The sequence below is a fragment of the Buteo buteo genome, chromosome 19 (assembly GCF_964188355.1).
Source record: "Buteo buteo chromosome 19, bButBut1.hap1.1, whole genome shotgun sequence".
In the NCBI taxonomy this organism is placed as follows: Eukaryota; Metazoa; Chordata; class Aves; order Accipitriformes; family Accipitridae; genus Buteo; species Buteo buteo.
In genome coordinates, this window is record NC_134189.1 from 25692044 (window position 1) to 25714762 (window position 22719).

The window sequence follows — 22719 nt, forward strand, 5'->3', positions numbered from 1 at the left end:
AGTTTGCTATGGATGAGTTGAAAGTATAAGGTTTATTAGAAAAATACTTGATCTTGGTAGCATTGCATATTTTACACATCCGGTTAAAATGCTTTTCATCATTTTCATTCAAATTCATGATTTGTTAATAACTTCTTCATGCAATCTTTGTAGTTAACGTACTTGTACACATAGAATTGAGCACCCATAATGGAAGGTTATCTTACTGAGAGGCAGAGAGCCTGTTCAGGAAGCATCACCTGTTTGTACTGAAAAGTGACAGAAGCAACACCATGGTTTTACAGCTTCAGCAGATGTCCTGAGTTCCCTCTTTCTCCACTGGGGATTTTTGGGGGACGGAAATCCAAAAGTCATCAACTAAATGGGACATAAACCAAGCCTCAAAATCATCAATAGTTTCACTGGTATCCACCTCTACTCTAAATGATGCACAGTTATTCCTTCCACTGCCACACAGAGATTCAAGAACTCTAATCAGATCGCTTGTTTTCAACGGCTGAAGGGCCAGTTCAATTTACAGAGAAATCCCTGAGATTACACATAGCATTGAGCTCCTGAATAAGGAGGAAAACTGACACAGTAGGATAAGTTTTAATTTTCTTGGACTACAAAGGTCTCCCAATGTTTGTATCTTCCACATTAATGGACAAAATAATGCTGCAAATGTCAACATCTATTGTGCTATGCTTTGAAGGGCTTTAAAACAGAAGAGTTTGAATTAAAAGCATCTGTAGGTAGATCAGGTCTATTTTCTTGGGGGAATGGGGAAGGCACTGGGGTAAAAAGCCCTCATTAACCTTACTCAGTCCCTTTCAGAAGTATAAAATGGCATCAGTACATTGGAGAATCTAATTGGGGTGGGGAGGAAACTGATAGAAATGTGTAGGTGTGTCTCCTAACAAGGTACTGAGGCACTGATAACAGATTATACCAATATGAACCACACAAAACTGGCAGCACTTGTCTCACTTGGTTGATGTTTGATCACAGTCCAGTGGTTCTTGATTGTGTACTTGGATATTTTCTTCTAGTTTGCACTTTAACATCCATTCATAGGAGTAGTGGCGAGCGTCTCCACTCAGAAAGGTACCTGAAATCACTATCTGTGGAGCTGAATGCTCCAGGGAAGTTGAAGGTGCCTTCATATCTACTGAAGAACGCTTCTACATCAATACTGACTTTAAGAAAGTGCAATTGTACCCATCAGCATTAGCCATGCAACACTCCAACCTTCCATAGGAAAAAAAAAAAAATATATAGCTACTAATCATTCTGGCATCAGATTGTGGTAAAATCCTGCATGTTCCTTAACTGAAGGCTCCTGCACCCTGAAGAATAAATTCAGTCATGATTACTCTACTTCATCCTGATCCAGTGAAGTCAGAGCCTTCTCCTGTAACATAGAAAGAAGACTTACAATTATAAAAGCAATGAGGACCCGCATCCTAATTTCCACTCTGCTGAGGTCAGTCAGTAGGTTTGCCAGTAGGATCTCCTGACCTCACATGCTATCTATTCCAATGGACACAGGCCGTACAGCTGCTGAATGTTTCCATTCATTTCATGAAGCACAAAAGGACCAGGATCTCCGATTCAAGTGCCTGCCAGCAAATCCAGGTAAATGAGCTGTGAAGGGCAGCAGCTCAGCACCACTGCTGGCAAAAGAGCACCTTGCACAACTGGCTTTGAAAGAAGGATATGAAGATAAAGAGATGCCTTTGTGTACAGGGCAAGTGGAAGCGTACCGCACTGAAAGGGCAGACTGGATGAACTGCTGAACTACTATGCTGTCCCCACAACCTGCCAACAGCACACTACCAGGGAGAAGTACAGGACTAGGGCAAGCATGAAGTTTGCTGGTATTTCTCCCAGCCTTCAGCTATTTGTGGTGGAGAGACTGTCTGTGCTAGGAATGCTGTTTTATACTTAACAACACTCCATGAATGTCTCCTATTGATTTTTGGACCTATGTAAATAGAAAGCTTGCATCATAGAAGATGTCTTGTAGCAAGTAATGCCACAGCTGGAGTACACGCTGTGTTAAAGAATTTGTAGTTTGGTTTGGTTTGCATCTGGCCCGTGTTAGTTCTGTACAAGTGTGCTGCCTCAAGTTGCCTTAGGCTCTGCACAAGTCAAAGGAGGCAAAACGCATACCCAGCCACCCTGGTCCTGAATCCATGGCTTGAAGTGTTCTCTGAGGTACTTTAATCCGAAGCCCAAGACCAGGTTCATAGGATGATTATCCACAGCGGTAAGTCTGGTGGCAACTTCCATTGTAAAGGCAACTTTCGTGCATTGTACTTGGCCTTCTGGCTCACTTGTTGAATCTGCTGAGACATCCTCCAGGAACAAATCAGTGACCCTCTTGAAGAAGGTGTAGGACAGCATATCTTTAAAATGCTGATAGAAAACCCTGTCCTTTTTGATCTGAAAATAAGAATAAGGATTGGTTAAATTGAGCCACTTTCACTGGAATTGCTTTCCCCATCTCACTGGGAAAGGAGAGCATCTCTAGGTAATACATGCAATATAGTCTAACAGTGGTGGAGAATGCAAGTGATTACACACAAGCCCCACACCTCACTCCAAAGCTGCTCCTTCAGGGTCTGGAGGTGGCTCTATGGTTTTGCCTCAAAAAAAAAAAAAAAAAAATAAAAAAAATTCTTCAGGTCTTTTTGCATTTGAATGAGAGAAGCAGAGAGAGAGAAAGCAAAACAAGTGTGACACTGATATTGAGACCTGCAGGTGAGGAGGCATGGGAATACAGGAGCAGTGGGAAGATTACGGTAAAGGCAAGGTTGTGAGAAATGCTGGCAACAGCTGCCCTGCTAAGCTTCTTTCACTCAGTCATGGTCTTTGTGATGCTTCTTACTGCACCTGGGTACCTCTCTGCTGCAGGAGCTGAGCATGTCCTCCATGTGGGAGTCTACCTTTACAGAGCAGAAGGGGCAGCTAAAGAAGGGAGTAAGAGGAACAAGTACCTATATTTTTAATAGAGGAAAACATCCACTCCATCTCATGGACTCATGACAGGGTTCTTGTATAGCTTTTGGGCAGGGCTTTCAAAGGGCACTCAGAAGATTTATTTCCCTACAGAAACACTCAAGCTGTAGAGTTTTCTCCCTCTGCTGGGAACAGCTTGTATGCCAAATTTAATGCAAGCACAAACATTTCTCAGAGTCAGTTGAGTGCTCGACATCCCATGAAACTCAGTGGGAATGAGGCAAGTGACTCCTCTTTTAAATGCACAACGTTTTTGTTGCCTTCTTCCCACACCCCAACAGAGATCTTTGCTAGTCCTCTGGTCTTAAGAAAGATTTCAGGAAGAATGGTGATGTTTTCAGAAGGCCCTAGATGTGGAAAGTGAAGTTCAGGATAGAGACAGAGCACGCTAGCTTATAAAACATTCACTCCCAAGAGAAGTGTAATCTCTCTCTCTCACTCTAGCCTGTGTAGCTTCTGAAAACAGGACGAGTTACCTTTTCTTCTAGTTGGTCTCCTGATTGTCTTAACAGTGAAACTATTGTTTGTATTATCTTTTCTTCATCTGTTAAAGAAAAAAGTAACATAAATATCGCAGCCTTCTAGCAGGATCCAGATAGCAAATGATGGCAAAAGCCTTTGTGTCGCTTAATCATGAAAACAGCTGCTAGTTTGTGGCAAATTTACGGAGAGTTGTGTATGCAGGCTTTAAGCTGAAGCTTACTGTTCTAGTCTGCGTGGAGTAAGCAATGCTATTCCTCCACCTGCCTGATGTTTTGCTCCAGTTAAGAATCTGGGAAAGAGCAGGGGCTTTAACATCTCACTGCCAGCCCTTTGGGCTTTGAGGTATGTCTGATAACAAGCCAGAACAAAAGAGCAGCTAGCAAAGCCCATGAAAATAGACTTAAAATTATGGGGGGGGAAATCCCCTCATCATTACCAATTACACCTTCTGCAACTCATTAGGACAAACTCTGGGTTTGCCAGATTAAAGAAAATGGAAGTATGGCAGGATGCCTCTTGTAAACCAGAAATCCCTAGAAAGCTTGCATTAAAACTAAATCTCTGCAGACGTCATGGAAGACAAGCAGTTCAGACTTTTAACAGAGACTGTTGAGCAGTGCTGTCCCGTCACTGAAGAGGGATTCACCACGATATTATTGCCCCAATGACTGGTCTGTGGCCTTTGAGCCCCAGTATAGTGCTCGGCCACCAGCACTGCCACTCCTACCACTGCTCTGTCACCTTGTGTCACTTCCTCCATCCTCCTTTTCTCATGTCACAACTCCTTGGATTTTTAAGGGTGCTTCCTTTACTTGCAGTAGCAAGCAGGACTTCTTAGAGGACTGCAAGAGCAGTCCCTGAAATGTGGGCAACAGAGCAAGAACCAGCAGAGCAAACTTCCTTCTTCAGAGCATTTTACTGCAGAAGTCCCGAGCGCTTCACTGTGTCTAAGGGAAAAAATGCCTCTGTGTGCAATCCCAACCTGACATACTGCCTGTGAGCATGAAATTCTTCACCCTTACCGTGTTCCTCGCCTTCACTTCCATCAGTAGCATTGCTATTGTCTTGTTTCAGACACAGGGCTTGATGCGTTATCTGGAATGACGCATCTGAAGGAGCTTCCTGGGATCTGGAAGTAACAAGCTTGGCAAGTTTGTCTGCAATGTGGTTGACATCTGCTGTTTCACCTGTTTGGGAAGGAGGGTGGGAAATAAAGAAGGCAATTAATCTTTCCAGGAAATAATTCAGTCATTTACTTGTTTACATGCCCCCTGAGGTGGAGTTGCCCAGAGGATGCCAAGAGATACATTTCCCTGTGCTGGGCCTTTGCTATTGCTTGAGATCAGCTGGTAATAATTTAGAGAGATAAGTCACGCAGTACAGCCCCTCTTCAGTATCTGAGCAGCTGCTAGCTATACAGAGGCCATACATACAGAAGCAAGTGTGAGTGTAGCTTACTAGCATACATCCTTGCAAGCCAGAAGCACATCATGTATTAAGAAACATGAGTACTGCTCTATAGGACTGTGAATCTTAGACCTTAGTTGTATTGCCCATGATTAGTTCATCTATAGGTCCAGATTCAGAAAAGATGGTGTATTTGAACAGTCTTCACTTGTTTTCACAGGCTAATCCTGAGCAAGGGAGAAGCAGACTTCACTTCAGAGGCACCTCTGGCACAAAAGCTTCTCGTGTCCTTGACACTGTTTTATTAAGCTGATATGAATATTGGGAGAACTCAGCAACCAGACTGGCTTTATCCACCTTGTGTAATGACCCTGTTCAGGACCCTCACCGGCTGAAGGCATTGCTCCTTGAGGGGACGCCGACAGGAATCCTGCTATAGTAAAGAGAGCAAGAGGAGCTGTTGCAAGGTTTGTTTCATCTAAAAGGTGCTCGTCCTCACAATTCGCCTTACAGAGTTTGGGATGCAAAAAATCTCCCCACCACCACTGCCAAGTGGCAGCTCCTGCATGACCAGCAGACATCTGGTCTGACCCTTAACGTGTAAAATTCACAAGCACAGTTTATTGTGAGGGCAGCAGGGGTTAATGCAGCCAATAAAAACTGCATTTCAAGGCTGCTGAATCAACCCCAAGACATTTCCATCTCCTCATCTGTCTGGAGAGCTTGTCAGGGAGCTGCTAAACTTCTAGGAAGGGGATTGGGCTGTTCATGGCTTTGGAAACCTAAGATTAGGCAACTGGTTTTACATTGAACAGGCTTTCAATTTAGATGGGTAATCCTCCAAAGCACCCCCATTTGCTCTAGAATGGCCTGACCAAGCTTGCAGTGCAGCTGCTAGCAGTGTAAGTGAATAATAATAATAATGATGATGATGATGATAATAAAGTAATGATAATAAGCAAGCTGCTAAAGGGCAGGCAAAGCCCAGATTTGAAGCCAAGCAGGATCCTCTGGGAGGTTAACACCCAGCATGGGGAGGTTTTACCTCGAGGCCATGCTGCCACCTGTGCTCTGGGGAACATGGCAGTGTATTGGCAGGCCCATCAAGTGATTGCACCCAAACTCTCAAGTGCTTTCCTTGGAAATGTGAAAATAAAATGGACATGAAAAGGCATATCTGGATGCAGACATATGTGTCTGGCAACCAAACAATGGAAAGTTATAGTTATTTCTCCCTAGCAAAAGGCACTGGGCTGAGGCAGGGACCCTTTCTTGAGAGACAGAGCTGGATTTAGCAGCAGGGAGGGTTATGGGCTTGGTGGGTAGGAGCTGGCCCTCAGGACAGTTAAACTGATCAGGGATGGGGCATTAGGCTGGAGAAGTCAGTGATGGATAATTTTTAGAAATATCTTTAAAGGCAATGTAAGGCGAGAGCAATTGCTCTGAGTCCAACAGTATCAAGCTGGCACAGATTAAACAAAAAAACCCCTACCTTATGTATATGAAAACAATATGGCAATCTATCATATACTGTATATGGCAACTTAATGGGGATACCTCATCCTCCTCGCTCAGTCTTGTATGAGAATTTAAGGTAATAGTTATTATCCAGAGCAGAAAAGGTCAAATCTCATTGCTTGCAGTACAGCACCTGACGTGGGGCTGGGGTATTAGATGTTTATGTGGATGGGATCCCTGGATGTCGGATGGATTACAGCCACCTACCGCCTCTTCTTCCAACAGATGGGAGGGCAGGTTCTGACTTAATATAATAGCAATGTGTAAGGAAGGCTTAAATAGCTCTGGAAGACTGTTTCCGTTTAAGATACATGGTGGGGTTATGAGAGGTGGCCCAGAGACACGGGTTGCTCTGTGCTTGAGGCTGGTCACTGCCAACTGCTTGGCACCAGAGTTTCAAGCAGAACCTAGCACTTCTGTCTTTAGTGTGAAATACTTATCACATGATAAAGCTCCTTGGACAGGCCTTCAAACAACTTCTCTTCCTTGATTTTAGTTTGGAGGTATTCAGTCTAACCAGTGTTCTATGTTTTCTTTCTAGCCAGGTATGAAAAAGAAAAAGCCAATGCTTGTGAAAAAAACAACCTGTGCAATTATGTGATACTTACCACCATATGACGGAAAACAGAAAAGCCAGTCACAGGCGTGAATCTTGTGTTTGCAAGCACTACTGAAGAGCTGGCAATCTGCCTTCCTAACTGGAAATCAATAGAGCTAGCATAAGAGGTGACCAAAAAGTGAAAGAAACCACCTTCCTCCTCCTGCCTTTCCACAGGCCACCAGCCATTTTAGCTCTTTAGAGAGAGATTTAAAGACAAACAGCAAAAGGAAAGAACTAAGACATACTTGTCTGATGCTGAGAATTCCCTTCTTGAAGGCTCTCAGATTGTGCCTCAGAAACAGAGAAACCGGCCGTGTGATCTTGGTGCGATGACAGCATTTGGGGCTTTTCCTGCTCTGCTCTGCCACAGAGAAAACTTAGGCAATATCCTGGCAAGTATTTTCTTTTTGATTGCTTTTTGCTGTGCTGTTGCATCATGCCACCCTGATAAACTATTCTTTGGCTTGGTCCATCTTTATCCCTTTGATGGTCAGTCTTTACTTTTCTCCCAATTAAGGATGATGATTTCTGTACATTAGCCTCATTTTTCAGAAGTTTCCCATATTTACTGACAGATAACCGCCTCTGGGCATAGGCCATTAGGATCTTGTATTCTATGCTGTCTCGCTCATCATCTTCCAGCGGTATTTCTTCCATACTGACATCTTTTGGTGAAGACATCTTGGTTCCTGCAAGAACATATTCTTAGTTTTAATGGCTTAGGGAACAGCCTGTTTTTCATGAATACCAACCAGTACTTGACATTTCTACAGAACCTTTCACCAAACACCTTATAAACCTCAGTGATGTGAAGAATATTGCAGCGCCCAGGACCCAGAGAAGCACTGTTTTCTAGAAAGAGAATTTGGTTACTGAGAAATAGCTCAGGTGGCAATCAAGGCCATCAAAGAAAGGGAACAAGAGACCTGATACATTGCTCTTAATTGCATTTGGTGGCTTAGACAGGAAAGGTGAGGAAATTCAAGGAGTATTCAATGGTTGGGGTGCAGTGCATGAAAAGAGGAAAGCTTGTAACAAGAATAACTGATTCTTGGGGTGGAAAGAAAAAAGATTCATCAAAGCACTGCAGAGGAAAAGCCTATACTGCAGCTCAAATTAGTAAGCATCTAAATGCCTGAGAATTGTGCTTTCAGAGGAAGCTTTGACAAATTCAGGCCCTGAGTACTCTAGGTAAGAAAGCAAACAAGAGCTAGTCCAAACATTAGGAAAAATTATGATATTCACCTGTCATAATGTTCTCAACTGTCCTTTCACTTTAGGGGACCCAAGTCAACAATCTTGCGTGTTTGACTGTGTGCAGTGGATGGTGTGGTGGCACTTATCTAGTGTAACTCACTTGTTCATGTCCAAATAAACATACCCACCCCACAGCACACACATGCATTTTGCCACCTTCCTGCTTCCCTATGCATTGTAGCTTATCAAGCCACAGCGCAAAACACACTTAAATCTTTGCTTAGCACTAGACCCATTTGCCACCCAGCCTCCTGGAAGCCAGAGCAACAAGAGGAAGAAACAGGAGTGATCGGCTGTGACGCAGCGACCTGGCTGCTGTGCCTTTTTTTTATTCCCCAAAAGGTGTCTTCTGCAGAGCACAGGTGAGGTTTTAGTTGTTTGAGCAGGCAGCCCTTACCACTCACAGCAGTCTTTCTCTGCAACACCCATGCAGAGTGGAACAAAACTATGCACATATCCAGAAACTGTCACTGAGCTTTGAATGTAATGCTACTGCTGAAATTCTGTCCTATGAAGGGCCCAGGATTGCACTGAGACCTCTTGCTCACAAGGTTGTGCCAAGGCGAGTTCCTGTTTGCTGGACATTGCTGGGGCAGTCTGGAGGCTGGGGGAGAGGGGGTGAGTTCCCCTTCTCTTGCTAGTTGCTGCCTTGAGATACTCGAAGGGTCAGCAGGAGCATTGCACCTTCTCACAGCATTTGTGCAGGCAGCTTTAATGAATCTGCAAGGGAAACTGAAAGCCCAGCAGAAAAAGGTCAGCAAGAGACTGTTACGAGAAACAAACTAAGTGGAGGAAAAGAAGTGGGAGCTAAAAATACAGGAGAAAAAAAGGAGAACTGAAACGATGCAAGACAGGCATGGGGTTGGTGCTTCTTCACTGCTGTGCCTAGGAAGGGAGTGCTGATGAGCATACCACCCTCGGGATGCAGGGGAGCAAAGGTAAGACCTTTTCTGTGCCCCGTGATTGTATGAGCCCATCTTCCAGTGCAAACCAGAGCAGCTTAAAGAGTGCACTGCACTTCCCAGTGTCTCCACTGCACAGAAAGCAGGGCTACGGCAAATCCCTTCAGCTAGCCAATGAGCCCAGGAACAGGCATTTCCCTTTGCCCTGTAAACCAGACCAAGCATTTGTTTCGTTTTGAAGTTTGTCCAGAAATAGAGACAAAATTTAAAGGCTATGCCTTTCTTTTTCATTATTTAATACTTTATTCAAGCTCAGGTTCCTCCTTGAAAAAGATTTAACTTCAACCTTCACATCAGACACCAATGCTACTTAAAACAGCATAGCCTTCCCCACCATGGGCACTCTTTATAGATCTAAAATAATTTGTGTAACATTCAGATGTACTCATTTTTCACTAATATAAAACTATAAATAACAATATAAAAATAGATAAACCATATATAAAAATAACTATATATATATATAAAGTAATTATACAAAATAATATAAGAATTCATTCCCTAACAGCAAAGGGAATTACCAGTAGTAGCATTAAAAAACCCTTACAGCCCTGTACACTGGGCTATTACTTATACGTTGAGAACAGTCCTACCCAAGGTGGCTGTACAGATAAGAATCAAATAAGAGTTCAAAGGTTGGTCTCCTAAACGAGGCTAAGTGCAGACTGATAGCAGGAGGTAGGGTATTATTACAGCTTGCTGGTACGTAACATCAAATAAGCGCTTGCACACCAGATGCAGCTGTATAGCTAAGCCTGCACCTCGCTCTGATGGGGAACCTCTGAGAAATGAAGCAAATTATGTTGGTAAAAATGTGGTATAGGAGCTTCCTTACTGGGACTTTTTTGAGCACTGACATCTCAGTAAGAATCTCGCTCCTGTTTATACAACAAGGCTGGAGGAGCATAAAAAAAGAACAAGGAGTCACAGTTTATAGCTCATTTACACCATTACTTACAAATAGCAAGAAAAGGGGTATCACCACATGCTGGCGAGCGTTTCTAAAGAAGACTGCCAGTAGCTAACTTGGTTTTTCAGTTCATTTTAAAGTTTGAAATCTTAATTGGTGACTTATGGCTTTCTTTAGACATACTTCTTCATACTATAATCATGTTATTTTTCCAATATCCCATCTGGTGTGGGCCAGAGGTGAGCCAGGCCTCTTGCAGAAGCAGCACTCACTTTGCACAAACTCTTTCTCAGAAATGAGTTTTTATAAAGAATGTTTTTTAATGCAAGCATTGATTCAGTTTGACAAGTACTTGGAAGTCCTGCTAAAACCCAAATCTGCATATTATTTCCTAGAATGATTAAAAGAAACTTGGAGAATCAGATTATGGGGAGTAGCAGCACGGTCTCATTCTGTCTACTTAAAAACTCTGGTCTAAATTATTTATCTTCTGGAGCTTGCAGGCTCTGAGGGAGCAGTGTTACCCCCTCCCTCTCTACTCTCTTCCAGACATTTTCCTCCCACTGCCAAATGTCACATCCACATGCCATTTCCCAGAAAACGGAAACTGAACTGCCAATGCTTATAGTGGTACATTTAGCTATAACCCTCCATCCACTTCAAGAATTATCTGCCAGGATGGAGAAATTTGACAAAAACACAGATGGACTTCTGTGAGCAGCACGACCAATAAAACCTGCTTTCCTGTGGAGTCTCTGAGAGCTGGTACTGGCTAAACTTGCCCAAGTCCACAAAAATACCCCCCAAATTTGTAGCACTGTAACACCACCCTTGGCCAATTGCAATGGTTGTCAACTAAAAGCTTGAGAAGTTTATTATACAAGGCTGAGTGGGGGGTTACAGAAAGAAAACCATAAAAAGAGAGATAAACTAGCAATGTGACTGTTTAATCTTTATTAGGAGGAAGCGTAGCCTGGAGGCTCAAGTATAGATGAAATAACTGTTGGTTTGGAGGGCGTCCAGCTATAGGCTTGTGAGAGGCAAAACTGGACCAAGTGGTGTCCTGGCTATGCCCTTTCTCAACAGTTGTTGTATGGTGTTATTTATTGATATAGAGTTGCATGTATAGCTGCAAACCACCATGGCAGCTAACTCTACAAGTCCTCTTGGCCCATGCTCACCACAGACCCCATTTGAGCCCAAACTTGGGGGCTGCACTTATGCCTTCCCAGCTTCTCCTCTCCTCCCAACCCCACTGGCATGCCTCCTGTCCTTCCTCCCTGGGTGCCCACAGAGCACAGACAAACTCTACCACTATTTCTTCCACAGGAAGGTTCATCTCCCTGCCTTACGGGCAGCCCTGGGATTTACCTCCAAAAGGCTTAGGCCCTTGCCAAAGCAGAGGCAATGTCAGTGCTGACCCTGCTGTTTGGCTCAGTTCCCTCTCATGTATGCTGTCACCAGCGCTAGCAAGTCCCAGGGAAGCACAGGTAGCTGAAGATGGCTCTGCAGCAGGAGGCAGTTCCTGCCCTGAAAGGCTGAATAACCAAAGCAGAAAGAAGTGAAAGAGACCCCCGAAAAATAATCATAGAATCATCATAGTATCATAGAAACATAGAATAATTCAGGTTGGAAAAGACCTTTAAGAGTCCAGCCATAAACCTCACACTGCCAAGTCGACCACTAAACTCCTAAGCGCCACATCTACACATCTTTTAAATACCTCCAGGGATGGTGACTCAACCACTTCCCGGGCAGCCTGTTCCAATGCTTGATAACCCTGTTAGTGAAGAAATTTTTCCTAATATCCAATCTAAACCTCCCCTGGCGCAACTTGAGGCCATTTCCTCTCATCCTAACTAACAATCCTTGGATTTTTAGTCCAAGATGTTCAGGTCTGGTCTGGTGCTCCTCTCTCAGCCAGCAGAGACAGAAATGTGGTTACTGGCCTGGGACACAGGTTCTAAATAAAACACTTTATTTTTGAGGCAATGCTGGAGAAAGGCCCTAACAATAAAAGCACTGCTGTTTACCTCACTGACTCATTCCAGGTGCGGGTCTTTCCCTTTAGCTCTGCTCTCACATACCGAGGAGCAGATTGGGGCACATGGTAGTGAAGTCTCCCATGGAAGGGGAAGCAAAGGCCAGGATTCCGCTCCCAGCTCTTGAAGCTAGATCCTTTTCTCTGGGTGGATGACCCTAACTTACTGATAGTTCTCATGGAGAAAAGCAGAACCATCACAGGTCCCCAGAGTTCATTAGTATGTAAGCAACACACTTTGCCAAAGAAATATTTTGTACATATTGAGTCAGTCATTCTCATAAAACCCTTACTGGATAGGTATTGTCTGTGCAAGAGAGGCTGAACCATTTTACAGATGCTGTGGAAAGCTGGTTCTACAGACAAGTGCACCAGAAAGGAGCTCTCCACGTGGTACTGCAATACAGTTGCCTCTAGGACGGAAAGCAGTAACTTGCAAGCTGAAGTATTACGTGCCCCTTGTTTAATCTTAACTAAATAGGACACAACATAATTAGTGAAGGTAGAGTTACACTAGGATGCCAGGGAAAACATCCCTAGTGGCAACAGATTTTTCATGAGCACTGTTGTGCAACAGATAAAATGCATGCTGTATAAAAAGGTCTATGCTGATACATGTCTTTCAGAAGAGAATTTGTCTGCTAGTCTGCAGCTGTCCAGAAAAATTTCCCATCTTCAAAGCTGAGAGGCTGCCAAAGACTCAACCTCTAGAAGAGAAGCAATGCACTACTTGGCTTTCAGCACCAGCAGAAATGGTAAGGTACGTTATTTATGACCTCCAGTAGACTAAAGTGGCTGTCACTGTGCAGCAAAGATCTGGGAGCAAAAAGGGAAGAACAGATCTGGTTATTGATGATTTCAGGGGCGCGTAGCACCTGCTGAATCACCTCCACCATTTACTTGCTTGGATTAGAGTTTCTTTCAGTTGTAAATGAAGGCATTTTACTAGCAAGAGGTGACCTAGCTTGAACAGGGTTGACCTGTAAGAATTACGTGGTGAGGATTTAAGTCTACATGAATACACTGGGGTAGTTCCGAATTCTAAATTCAACTTTCCACAACTAACCATAGTGTGATTGGCAGAAAAGGACTTTGTTCTCCTTGGATAGATATGTTAATCTCTTCTTTCAAAAGCATAGAGCCAACAGCAGCAAAGCTTGTATGGCAGCTCCAAAAGTCCCAAGGCAGTTCCTTCCCTTTTTGACACCACAGCTAAACCTGAAAGTACATTGTTTGGTACCTAAATTAATGATGATAAATATAGCCATTTAATCCATATACAAATAAGATTCAGAGAGTCTCGTGCTGGATTATATACAGCCAAACACTACACAAGAGAAACCAAGTTCAGGGAAGAAAAGGGGTTTTATTACCTTCCAGGTCTATTGCACCAGCAACCCTGGGTGCCCGCTGATCTCAATTCTTTCTCCTCCTCTTCCAGTGGCTAGGCTTGTTTTGCTAGAGCTGGCCTTGCAAGCACAGCCCTTCCCTTCAGAAACCTGAAGTTCACTTCTTTTATTTAATATTTTCAGTCTTTCATCAAAACATGTGTTCATAAGCTTCCACTAAAAAGGGTGCTGCACTTGCAATAAAAAAAGTGCCCCGTGTACTTCCTTATGAGAACAATGTTCAAACTTGTCAGCTCACTTATAAAAAAGCAGAAAGGGTAGGGCCGGCCCCTCCCACACGTGACTTGTTCTCAGCAGTGCACCAGGCAAGGGGGGAAAAAAGTCTATAGCTCTTTGGGGCTTCTTGCCAAACGCTATCTTTTTTTTTTTTCCTTCCAACCCCTTTTTTTCTCCATGGTACAGGTCAAATCAAATCATCATTTTGATACAGGAGGGTTTTTTTAAGTGTTTTGAAAACAGTTCTTCTATAAAGAACTGTAAACTAGGTTATGTTTTTTCATATGTCGTTGCATTTTTTTTCCAAAATCATGTTAAACATTAATTAGATAAGATTGCTAAAATACTTGCAACAGCGACATGGTATTGCTCTTGTAACTTGCAGACCAAACTTGTGAGTTTGTTACCCGTATAACTAACCCATGTTAGTCGAGTCAGAAGCACACATCCATTTGAAGAGAGATTTTCACCATGCCACTGATCTTCCATTTTTGAAATAAGCCTGTAGATGAAGTTGCAAGCTAGGAATGGCCTGGTGCACACGGAACAGCCAAAGAGGGTGAACACTTGCCTTTATCTGAGGCAGAGAAACAGTTTTAGGAGGTACAGAGGGGTTTCTGCCTTGGAGGAGATTCCTTCCCAGGAACAAAAGCACTCGAGGCTGCACCTTCATCTCAGACCATTGTACGGAAAAGGTCTGTCTGGTGTCTTTCCTGCAAAGAGAGGAATTTACTAGTAGAAACAGAAATATAAGCAGAGCCAACTTTTGCATTTCCAGGGAATAGCAGCTTGGAGTTCACTTATATGTTGCAGGCTTATAGAAGCTTTTTTGTTCGTGTTCACTGAAGCTTTCCATTTCCTTCCTGCTTTCCGAAGGCCAACTGACCTGAGAGCAATATATAGCAGATGGAAAGCCTGCGTATTACAGGTTATTAACGATCTGTCATTCCGTGGACTGCAAAAACTTCAATTTTCGTTTTCTTTTCAAACATACGCCATTATCCAATCCAGAATATACTTTCTTCAATACTAAGAAGGGGAAAAAAGAATTGGTATTTGAGGCCCAGAAAAGGGAAAGGTAGCCTGCTGGAAGCATGAAAAAAAGACCTAAACAACCACCCCTTTAAAAGTGCGATTTTGTATTTTATAGCACCAGTCAGAATGTTAGAGGACTGAGAAAAAACAAACTAACGTCAACTCTGCTCCATTTTATTTATTCTGTTCCTGTATAAACTGTTGCATTGTTGTTCTATGTTATATCATGACAAAACAGGCAAAAATTGGCCATCTTCCACTCGGCACTTGTGTTCACCTTATAACCAGAGCTGGATGTATAGCCCTGCATAACTTTTGAAATATACTGGCAAAGCCAAACTTATTTGATTTGATTTGATATTGTTGAGCCAGCATCACTACCCACAGAGCAATGACCTCCGACATGCAGCTACTCACTTCCATCGGTTTCTGCCATTTTCGCCCTCAGAATATCCCTATACCCTTGAGAGTAGCCGTTCTGCTCACCATTTTAAACTCCTGAGAAATCAAAATACCTGGATTCTTTTAAATCCCCAGTGGTATTTAGGAAAGAGCGTGGCAGTCGTGTTTGCAAATTGTCAGCCCTGGCTGCACACAGGAAAATCCATAGCCAGTTTTCTGCCTTGGCTGGAGCTCTGGATTCCCCAAATCTCTGGGTGGAGGGACCTGACTTAGTCCACTACAGAGCAATATTAGGAACAGGGATATTTCTAAGTGTGTTACAGCCAGCCTGGGCAGATGTGGGTGTAAGGGAAGGCTCGCTCTGACCAGGACTCCTTTTTTCATTTTGTCAGTAGCTTTTTCAAACAAACAGAACTAGACACAGTTCCAGAGAAGGCAAGATGGATGTTAAAGGGAAACTCTCATAGATACAATACAATATATTTTTAATGCACATTAATTATTTTTGCTTCATTGTGCTTCTCTATTTTCCTCCCACTGCTTTGTCTGCCAAGGAAGATTTATTTTAATAGCCTTTCCTGAAAGTGGAAAGAAGAGCAAATATTCTGAATAATGGCACTATAATTCCCTGCTTTACAGGAGGTTCACGTTTGGTTTTTCTTTTGGTTCTCAGTCCCTTCATGATGTTTCTCATGTTAAGACCCAAACTAGGTTCTCTATCTTGCTTGTATTATGGATTTTTTGCATTATGGATTTTAATTTCCTGGAAAACCCTTATATTAGCTTCTTAGGTTTCTCACCTTTTCTGCTGCCATCTATCTATCTACCTATCTAATCCTCTAGCCCTTTTCTAACTGTCTCACTTACCTTCAGGTAACCCAGCCAAACACTTGATACTGGCTCATACAGTTGTCCAAAGGGGATAAGCTGCTTTAAGGGTGTTTTTTTGTTTCCCATTTTGGGCAAATTTAGGTCAGTTTCAGTTTTGTTTCTACTTACTTCCAGCCTAAAAGCCTTGATATCCCAACATTTGATTTGCACAATCTGTAAAAGGACACTTAAAAATCAACCCATTGTTTCCACTGACTTTCAGAGTGCCTGTGAGGATTGATTTTTACGATACGTACTGAGCCAAAAGTATGAGAAGATTCCCCTCAAAAACTGGGAAGAGCTTGTGATCTCTGCTGAGAGAAACTAGTTGTTTCTAGGAGGGAAAAATAAATCAAAGAGGAAAAAAACTGTTTTGAGGGATGGGAAGACTTGGATTTTGTCGTCTTCTACCAGAAACAACTTCAGCATCTGCCCATTCTGACTTGAAAAGATCTAAAGCCATTTCAGTATTTAATTACTTCTTGCCTTGCGAGTTCGAAAAGGCAGAGAGTAACAGACGTGACCAGGTCATTCTACCTAAAGGAGCTTTTTCTGTGAAATCCAGTGACTGGCTCCTTCCACCAACGAAGGGCAGGCGAGAAAAAACCCAAAGACCCATCAAACAAAGCGGACCAACCTACCCCCGTCACCAGCCAAACTTCGGAGCCACGAATTAAAAGAGCTTTCGGCCGCGCCGGGGGCCCTCCAGTGCCCGCAGAAGCCGGGCCTGGCGGGGACCGACTCCCGGCGGGTCAGCACAACCGCACAACCCCCCCACCTTTTGGGGTAAAAAAGGCCGCCGCCGGGCAGACCGCGGCCCGCCCGCTCAGCTCCAGTTTTGGACGGAAGGGAAGGGAAGCCAAGCCCGCAGCGGCGGCGACCACGGGACCCGGCAATACACGATTACAGCGGAGGCCGGGGGGCGTCCTCCACAGGCCGGAGGTTTTTTTTTTTTATTTCGGGGGGGATGAGGAGGGTTGCGGGCAGCTCCCCCGCCCCCCGCCCGAGGCGCGGCGGTGCGGGCCGGGCCGGGCCGGGAAATGGCGTCGGGCAGCGACACCCGGCGGTGAGGGGGCGCGCGCTGCCTGCGGGGCTGTGGCGGGCTGAGCCCGCGTCCCGCCGCCCGCCGCCGGTGGCCCCTGACGAGGCCTGAGGGGTGCGATTCGGCGTCCCGTGTCCCGTCCTGTCCCGTCCCTCCGCCAGGCCGGGATGAGATGCGATTCCCAGGATGGCACCGCTGGGAAATAACGTGACCCCGCGGTTCGTTCCCGGCACGGACAGCTCTGCCAAACCAGAAGTGAAATGCGCGAAGGGGAGATGGCGCAAAACTACGCGGGGTGTTAAGGTTTGTTTCTGAGCAGCGCTGCTCCCCTTGCTCGCTTCGTTTAGGTGGAAAATAATCTTTAAGTTACCAAACGATGCGGCTTTTCCCAAAAGTTTTGCCTCTCCTCCTTACTGTGTATTGCAATGGCGGTGTGGGTGGGCAGGGTGAGGTTTGTGGTCAAAGAGGTACTGCTGTCCTCCCCTTTTAACCCGCTGGCTTCCCCTCGCCCCTCCAGTGGGGCTTGGCACTGGTGCTCCAGGCCAGCTCCGACGTGGCGCGGCTGGGTGACGCTGGATGAGAAACCAGGGAAGGAGCCACGGTGGGAGGCCTTGCTGGGAGCCGCCCCGCTTTGCTCAGGAGTTGCATCTCAACCCAGGCCCTCACCCTTGGTCCTGCAGCTCTGCCTGTGCCTGGTCATCCAGTCCCCGACCCTGACCCGCTGGCTTTGCCTCGCACCTGCCTCCTCGCTGCGGACATGTCTGGGAATCGCAGGACTCCCGCCTGCGCTCGGTTAGGATCGCAGAACCTGCTCTGCTCGCCTTCCACAGGTACCGTGGGGCTGCCCTGTGCCCACGAGGATGCTGCTCTGAGCTTATTTACAGTCACTTCTAGTCTAGTTCCCGACTGGCAGCTCAGCACAGTTCAGGTGGTATAAGGTGAAGACACTCTTTCCAGTCTCCCACTACCCTGTCTTTAAACCAGTTTGATTTATGATGCTGTAGGCTGTGATCTGCCCTGAGCACCAAGGATATGTTCCAGAGCCTGGGATTCAGCATAACATGGCAGGGTTTGAGTATTGTCCTCTTTTCTCCCAGCCTTTTCAATAAGACAGTAAGTAGAGTTTGCCTAAAAGCCCCTAAGCTAAAAATCCTTCTAAGCAAGTTTTTCTTAATCCCTTTATTTTCTATAAGAAAAAAACCCCAGACCACAGAGTGTTTATGTTTCTGGATTAATAGTGAAATTTGAGATAGGTGTAGACTAAAATCATATACAGCTGTCTCTGGAAAGTATTTTCACACTTGAATTATCATTGGACTGGTAGCCTTTGGCATCAGCTGTGCAGAATAAAGCCCAATATCTAATAAAACCGAAGACCATCTTAAGGTGTTGAGTTAGTACAAATCAGCCACTGGTGTACCTCCTTCAGCACAACACCTTGGTACAACTGACCATACCCTTGACAATTCTAGGAGCCTGCAGTTGAGCAGCTACACTCTGTGTTGAACTCAGGGTTCATTCCAAGTATGGGCACAGCCTTGGGCTGGGGTGAAATTCAGCTTGGGAAGGGCCAGTGCAAATGCTATAGGCCTGCATGGAAATCAAGTGGCATACAGATCCTTCACTAGATGGGTGAATTTATTCCCTCAGCAGTTTTGTGGTTCTGGCAAACCAGAACATCGCTACACACATCTGGGGATGTGCATATTGTACCAGACTAGTGCTGCCACAAATCGCCCACCCACAGAAGAGTATTTTCCTGATGTCACTGAGCTGTTTTAGGTGCTTGTGTTATCTGCAATTGTATGTTCCTTTTGTGCATACTTCTGCATATTTACATTGCACTGCTGTGGCCAGCAGGTCGAGGGAGGTGATTCTGCCCCTCTGCTCTGCTCTGGTGAGACCCCACCTGGAGTTCTGCGTCCAGCTCTGGGGTCCCCAGCACAAGACAGACATGGACCTGTTAGAGCAGGTCCAGAGGAGGCCCACAAAAATGGTCAGAGGGCTGGAGCACCTCTCCTGTGAAGAAAGGCTGAGAAAGTTGGGGTTGTTCTGCCTGGGGAAGAGAAGGCTCCGGGGACACCTCATTGTGGCCTTTCAATACGTAGAGGAGGCTTGTAAGAAAGACGGAGGGAGAATTTTTTACCAGGGCCTGTAGTGACAGGACAAGGGACAATAGTTTTACACTGAAAGAGGATAGATTCAGATTGGACATAAGGAAGACATTTTTTCCTGTGAGAGTGGTGAGACACTGGAATAGGTTGCCCAGAGAAGCTGTGGGTGCCGCATCCTTGGATGTTCAAGGTCCAGTTGGATGGGGCTTTGAGCAACCTGATCCTAGTTGAAGCTGTCCCTGCCTGTGGCAGGGGGGTTGTACTAGATGGTCTTTAAAGGTCCCTTCCAACCCAAACCATTCCGTGATTCATTCTGTGATTCCATTTAATGGCTAATTACTTCATATGCATTGAAGGAGTTTCAGTAACTTCCTAAGTGTGTTCTTTACAGACGTAGATAAAAAGATTTGCTTAGACGTCCAGCTGAGTTGGATAACCAGTTACCACAGCTCAGCTGGCAGAGGCGAACTCACTGGCTGTTGTATACCTCAGCCCAAGGGAAAATCTTAATTCCTCCTGTTTGCTACTGACATATGAAGTGGTATGAACACATCCTTGTGTAAGCACGCATAGGTTTGGGGTTTTTTCCTTTGTAGAATGGAAAACTTTCATGAGCTTCAGGTAGGATATACGTACAGTGTTCTTATACACTTGACTCAGTGTAGCTAATCATTGTAAAGGCAAAAATGGTTTTGAGTGGGAAGCATGGGACTGGAAATGGCAAGCTGAATGAAACCATATGAATCAAGGGGCTCAGAGGCCGACGCTGTTGCAGTTACAGTCTGTGTTGGTTAGTTATCCTCACAGGTCAAATGGAATAAATTCTTTGATCAGGTTTTCTTCAGAGGAGCTGTATTTTAGCAAGATTTCCAGTCAGAGAAAAATGCTGTAACAGAATAAAAAGCAACCTGAAATGAGCTGAACTGCCATGCTTTGCACAGCTACTAGAGGGTGAAAGAAGCCTTGGTGGATAACACAGATGGCAGATCTATAAACCTCAATAATTAAAGATTAAGAATTTATCATTTTGTGTCAAATTAGGATAATAATTCCCAAAGGAATATGTGGAATAAAATCCTTGACTTCCTGAGGAAGAAGTATGGTTTCTGAATTTTGGGATATCCATTTTGTGCAATCCTTTGGGATTTACTACCTTTTTTTTAACATTAACAATAAAAGCTGCTTTTTCCATTTAAGTTAAAACCAACCATCTGTGTGCATAAGGGTCTTTTCCTCTGAGACAGAGATACTGGATTTCCAATCTTCCTACTTCTCTGGCATTTGTTAGTCCATTAATCATAAGCCTTAGCACTCCTGTAGTGCTGTAAATATCCCAAACTCCCTGCTACCATGAGGGCCTTCATTCTGTAGATGAATTTAAGTGAGTGGATCACTGGGCTTGGGCAGAGCCCTGCACATAACAGCAGGGCATCCCAAAAATTTAAGTGGGTCTGAGGCCTGAGGTACACTCCGTCCTGGTAACAATGCCCTCTACACTTTTTTCCAGCTGGAAACTCTAAGGTGTAGGTGATGGCAAGGAAGAGCCTGCATCTGTGACAATGTTTGGAACCTCTGATCACTCAAGAGGGGAAAAGGGAGCCTTTACTGAGCATTGTAAGTTGCTTTACTGTCCTTTAAAATGGGATCTAAGGCTCTTCGTGAGGGTTATTTAATGACATTGTTTACCTAGATACACAGAACACTTGTAGCAAGCACCTCATTCCCCATAAAAGCTGGTACAGGGTTTCCCACTGAAATTTATTCAGCTTTGCTGAATACCTGAAAAAATCCTTGAAGGGGGATATGGTGTTGAAATGAAAAGCCTTTTTCCCCCCGGCCCAAATTGTTGTATTTTATCTCTTTGGACTAACGTATGTTCAGACATATGTTTTCAATTACATTGATGTGTAACTGCTTTGCCTGGTGTTGCTTTGCTTCATGGGAGTTGTAGTTTAGGTCCCATTTTGTGCCCTGGTTTTGGTTCCCCCGAAGAACTTCCTCTCTCCTCTGGCTGGGCTGGACAGGAGATGTATGGGGGCTATGTGGGGCAATGCAGAAATGCAGTTCAGTAAAATACTTAGTTTTGCTTTGATCCAAAGTATTTTATTGAATGAAAAATTGTCTTTGGCTCTCCATCCCAAGTTGGGAGAAAACAAGATACTGAAATAGCAGAATTTCCTGCAACATAGAAGCTCTGTTTTTCATTTGTCCCAATTCCCATTCTATGCTCAAAGGTGCTGTGCCTTGTTGCTGCTTCTTTTTTTGGTACATCATTAATTACATTTCATCTTCAGGGTGAAGAGGGATACGTACCCTGGAGATTAAGCAGGGCTTTTTGAGAAATGGTGCTGGGCACTTACGTTTGTAAGTGTTCAAGACATGAAGTCTCACTTTCAGAAGTAACTTACAGTCTGCAGTGCTCAACGAACTGAAAACAGGAATTAGGGTCCTAATTAGTTATTAGGAGAAGACTTTTTAATTGACTTAATTAGTAGAATATCAGGTGTAAGTCAATCCTGTGCTGAAGTCTCAAACCTCTTGATAGATATGGTGTGACCTATTTGAATTTCAAAGTGACTTTCAAGTTATTTTAAACAGAAATTTGTGTGTCTATACGTAAGGAGAATATTGTATCTTAATTTTTTTCATAACTGATAGCTTCTAGGATTTCCAGGTGTCACTTTCTCAGTGGGTTGTACAATTTTGGTGGGGTTTGGTTTTGTTTTCTTAGGAGGTGGTCAAAAAAAGAGACGTGCAAGAAGTTCTACTGACTGAATAGAGATGCTGAAAATGTTGAAGAGATTTTCTGAAAGCTCACTGAGATTAGCTTTATAATGGATTCTTTAGATAAAAAATAAATCCAGGTTTTAAATAAGCATTGCTTCTATGGTTAAAGTAATTTATCCTCACGTCTTATAGAAGCATGGCTCAACCCAGCTTTGGATATTAAAGAAATAAAGTTCAAAGATTCACTATTAAATATTTAAAACTCACTTCTTTGGATCAAGAGCGTCTAGAATTTGTCAGTAAGAACAATGCTATCAACCAAGTCAGGCTGCTACCAGTTTTCATACCAATCATTTATATTCAAGTAGTATTTACTCTGTGCTGAATGCTGTCCACACACATGGGAGGACACTTGTCCTTTCCTGAAAATCTTGCAGTCACTGGCAAAGAAAACAGCATTTTATTCGCTGAAGGCTGAATAGGCCCTTCAAACATCTGCATGCTGTTAAACAACCCAGAAAATAATAATGGCTATAAAAATAAAGTAATGAGCTGTAGCTTCCTCCATACCTGGCTTTAAAGACACAGGCCTCCTTCCCCACAGTCACTGAGCCTTTTGATTTTAAAGATCAACCTCTTCACTCTGGAGCCAGCAACAACTTATTTTTGTTCTTGTATCACAGCAGAGAGAAAAGAGCAGCTTGCTAATAGCTCTTATTTGG

At 44.1% G+C, this 22719-nt stretch overlaps 1 protein-coding gene across 1 annotated transcript; it reads right to left on the reverse strand.

Moving 5' to 3' along the window:
• Positions 1–944: 944 nt before the first annotated feature.
• BCL2L14 (BCL2 like 14) lies at positions 945–13894 on the reverse strand. The gene is made up of 6 exons (XM_075051331.1): positions 13556–13894; positions 7258–7701; positions 4509–4673; positions 3480–3547; positions 2155–2427; positions 945–1393 (listed from the first exon to the last, which is right to left on the reverse strand). Exons 2-6 carry the CDS (start codon positions 7691–7693, stop codon positions 1352–1354), a joined length of 984 nt encoding a protein of 327 aa, XP_074907432.1. The 5' UTR covers positions 7694–7701; positions 13556–13894; the 3' UTR covers positions 945–1351.
• Positions 13895–22719: the final 8825 nt, after the last annotated feature.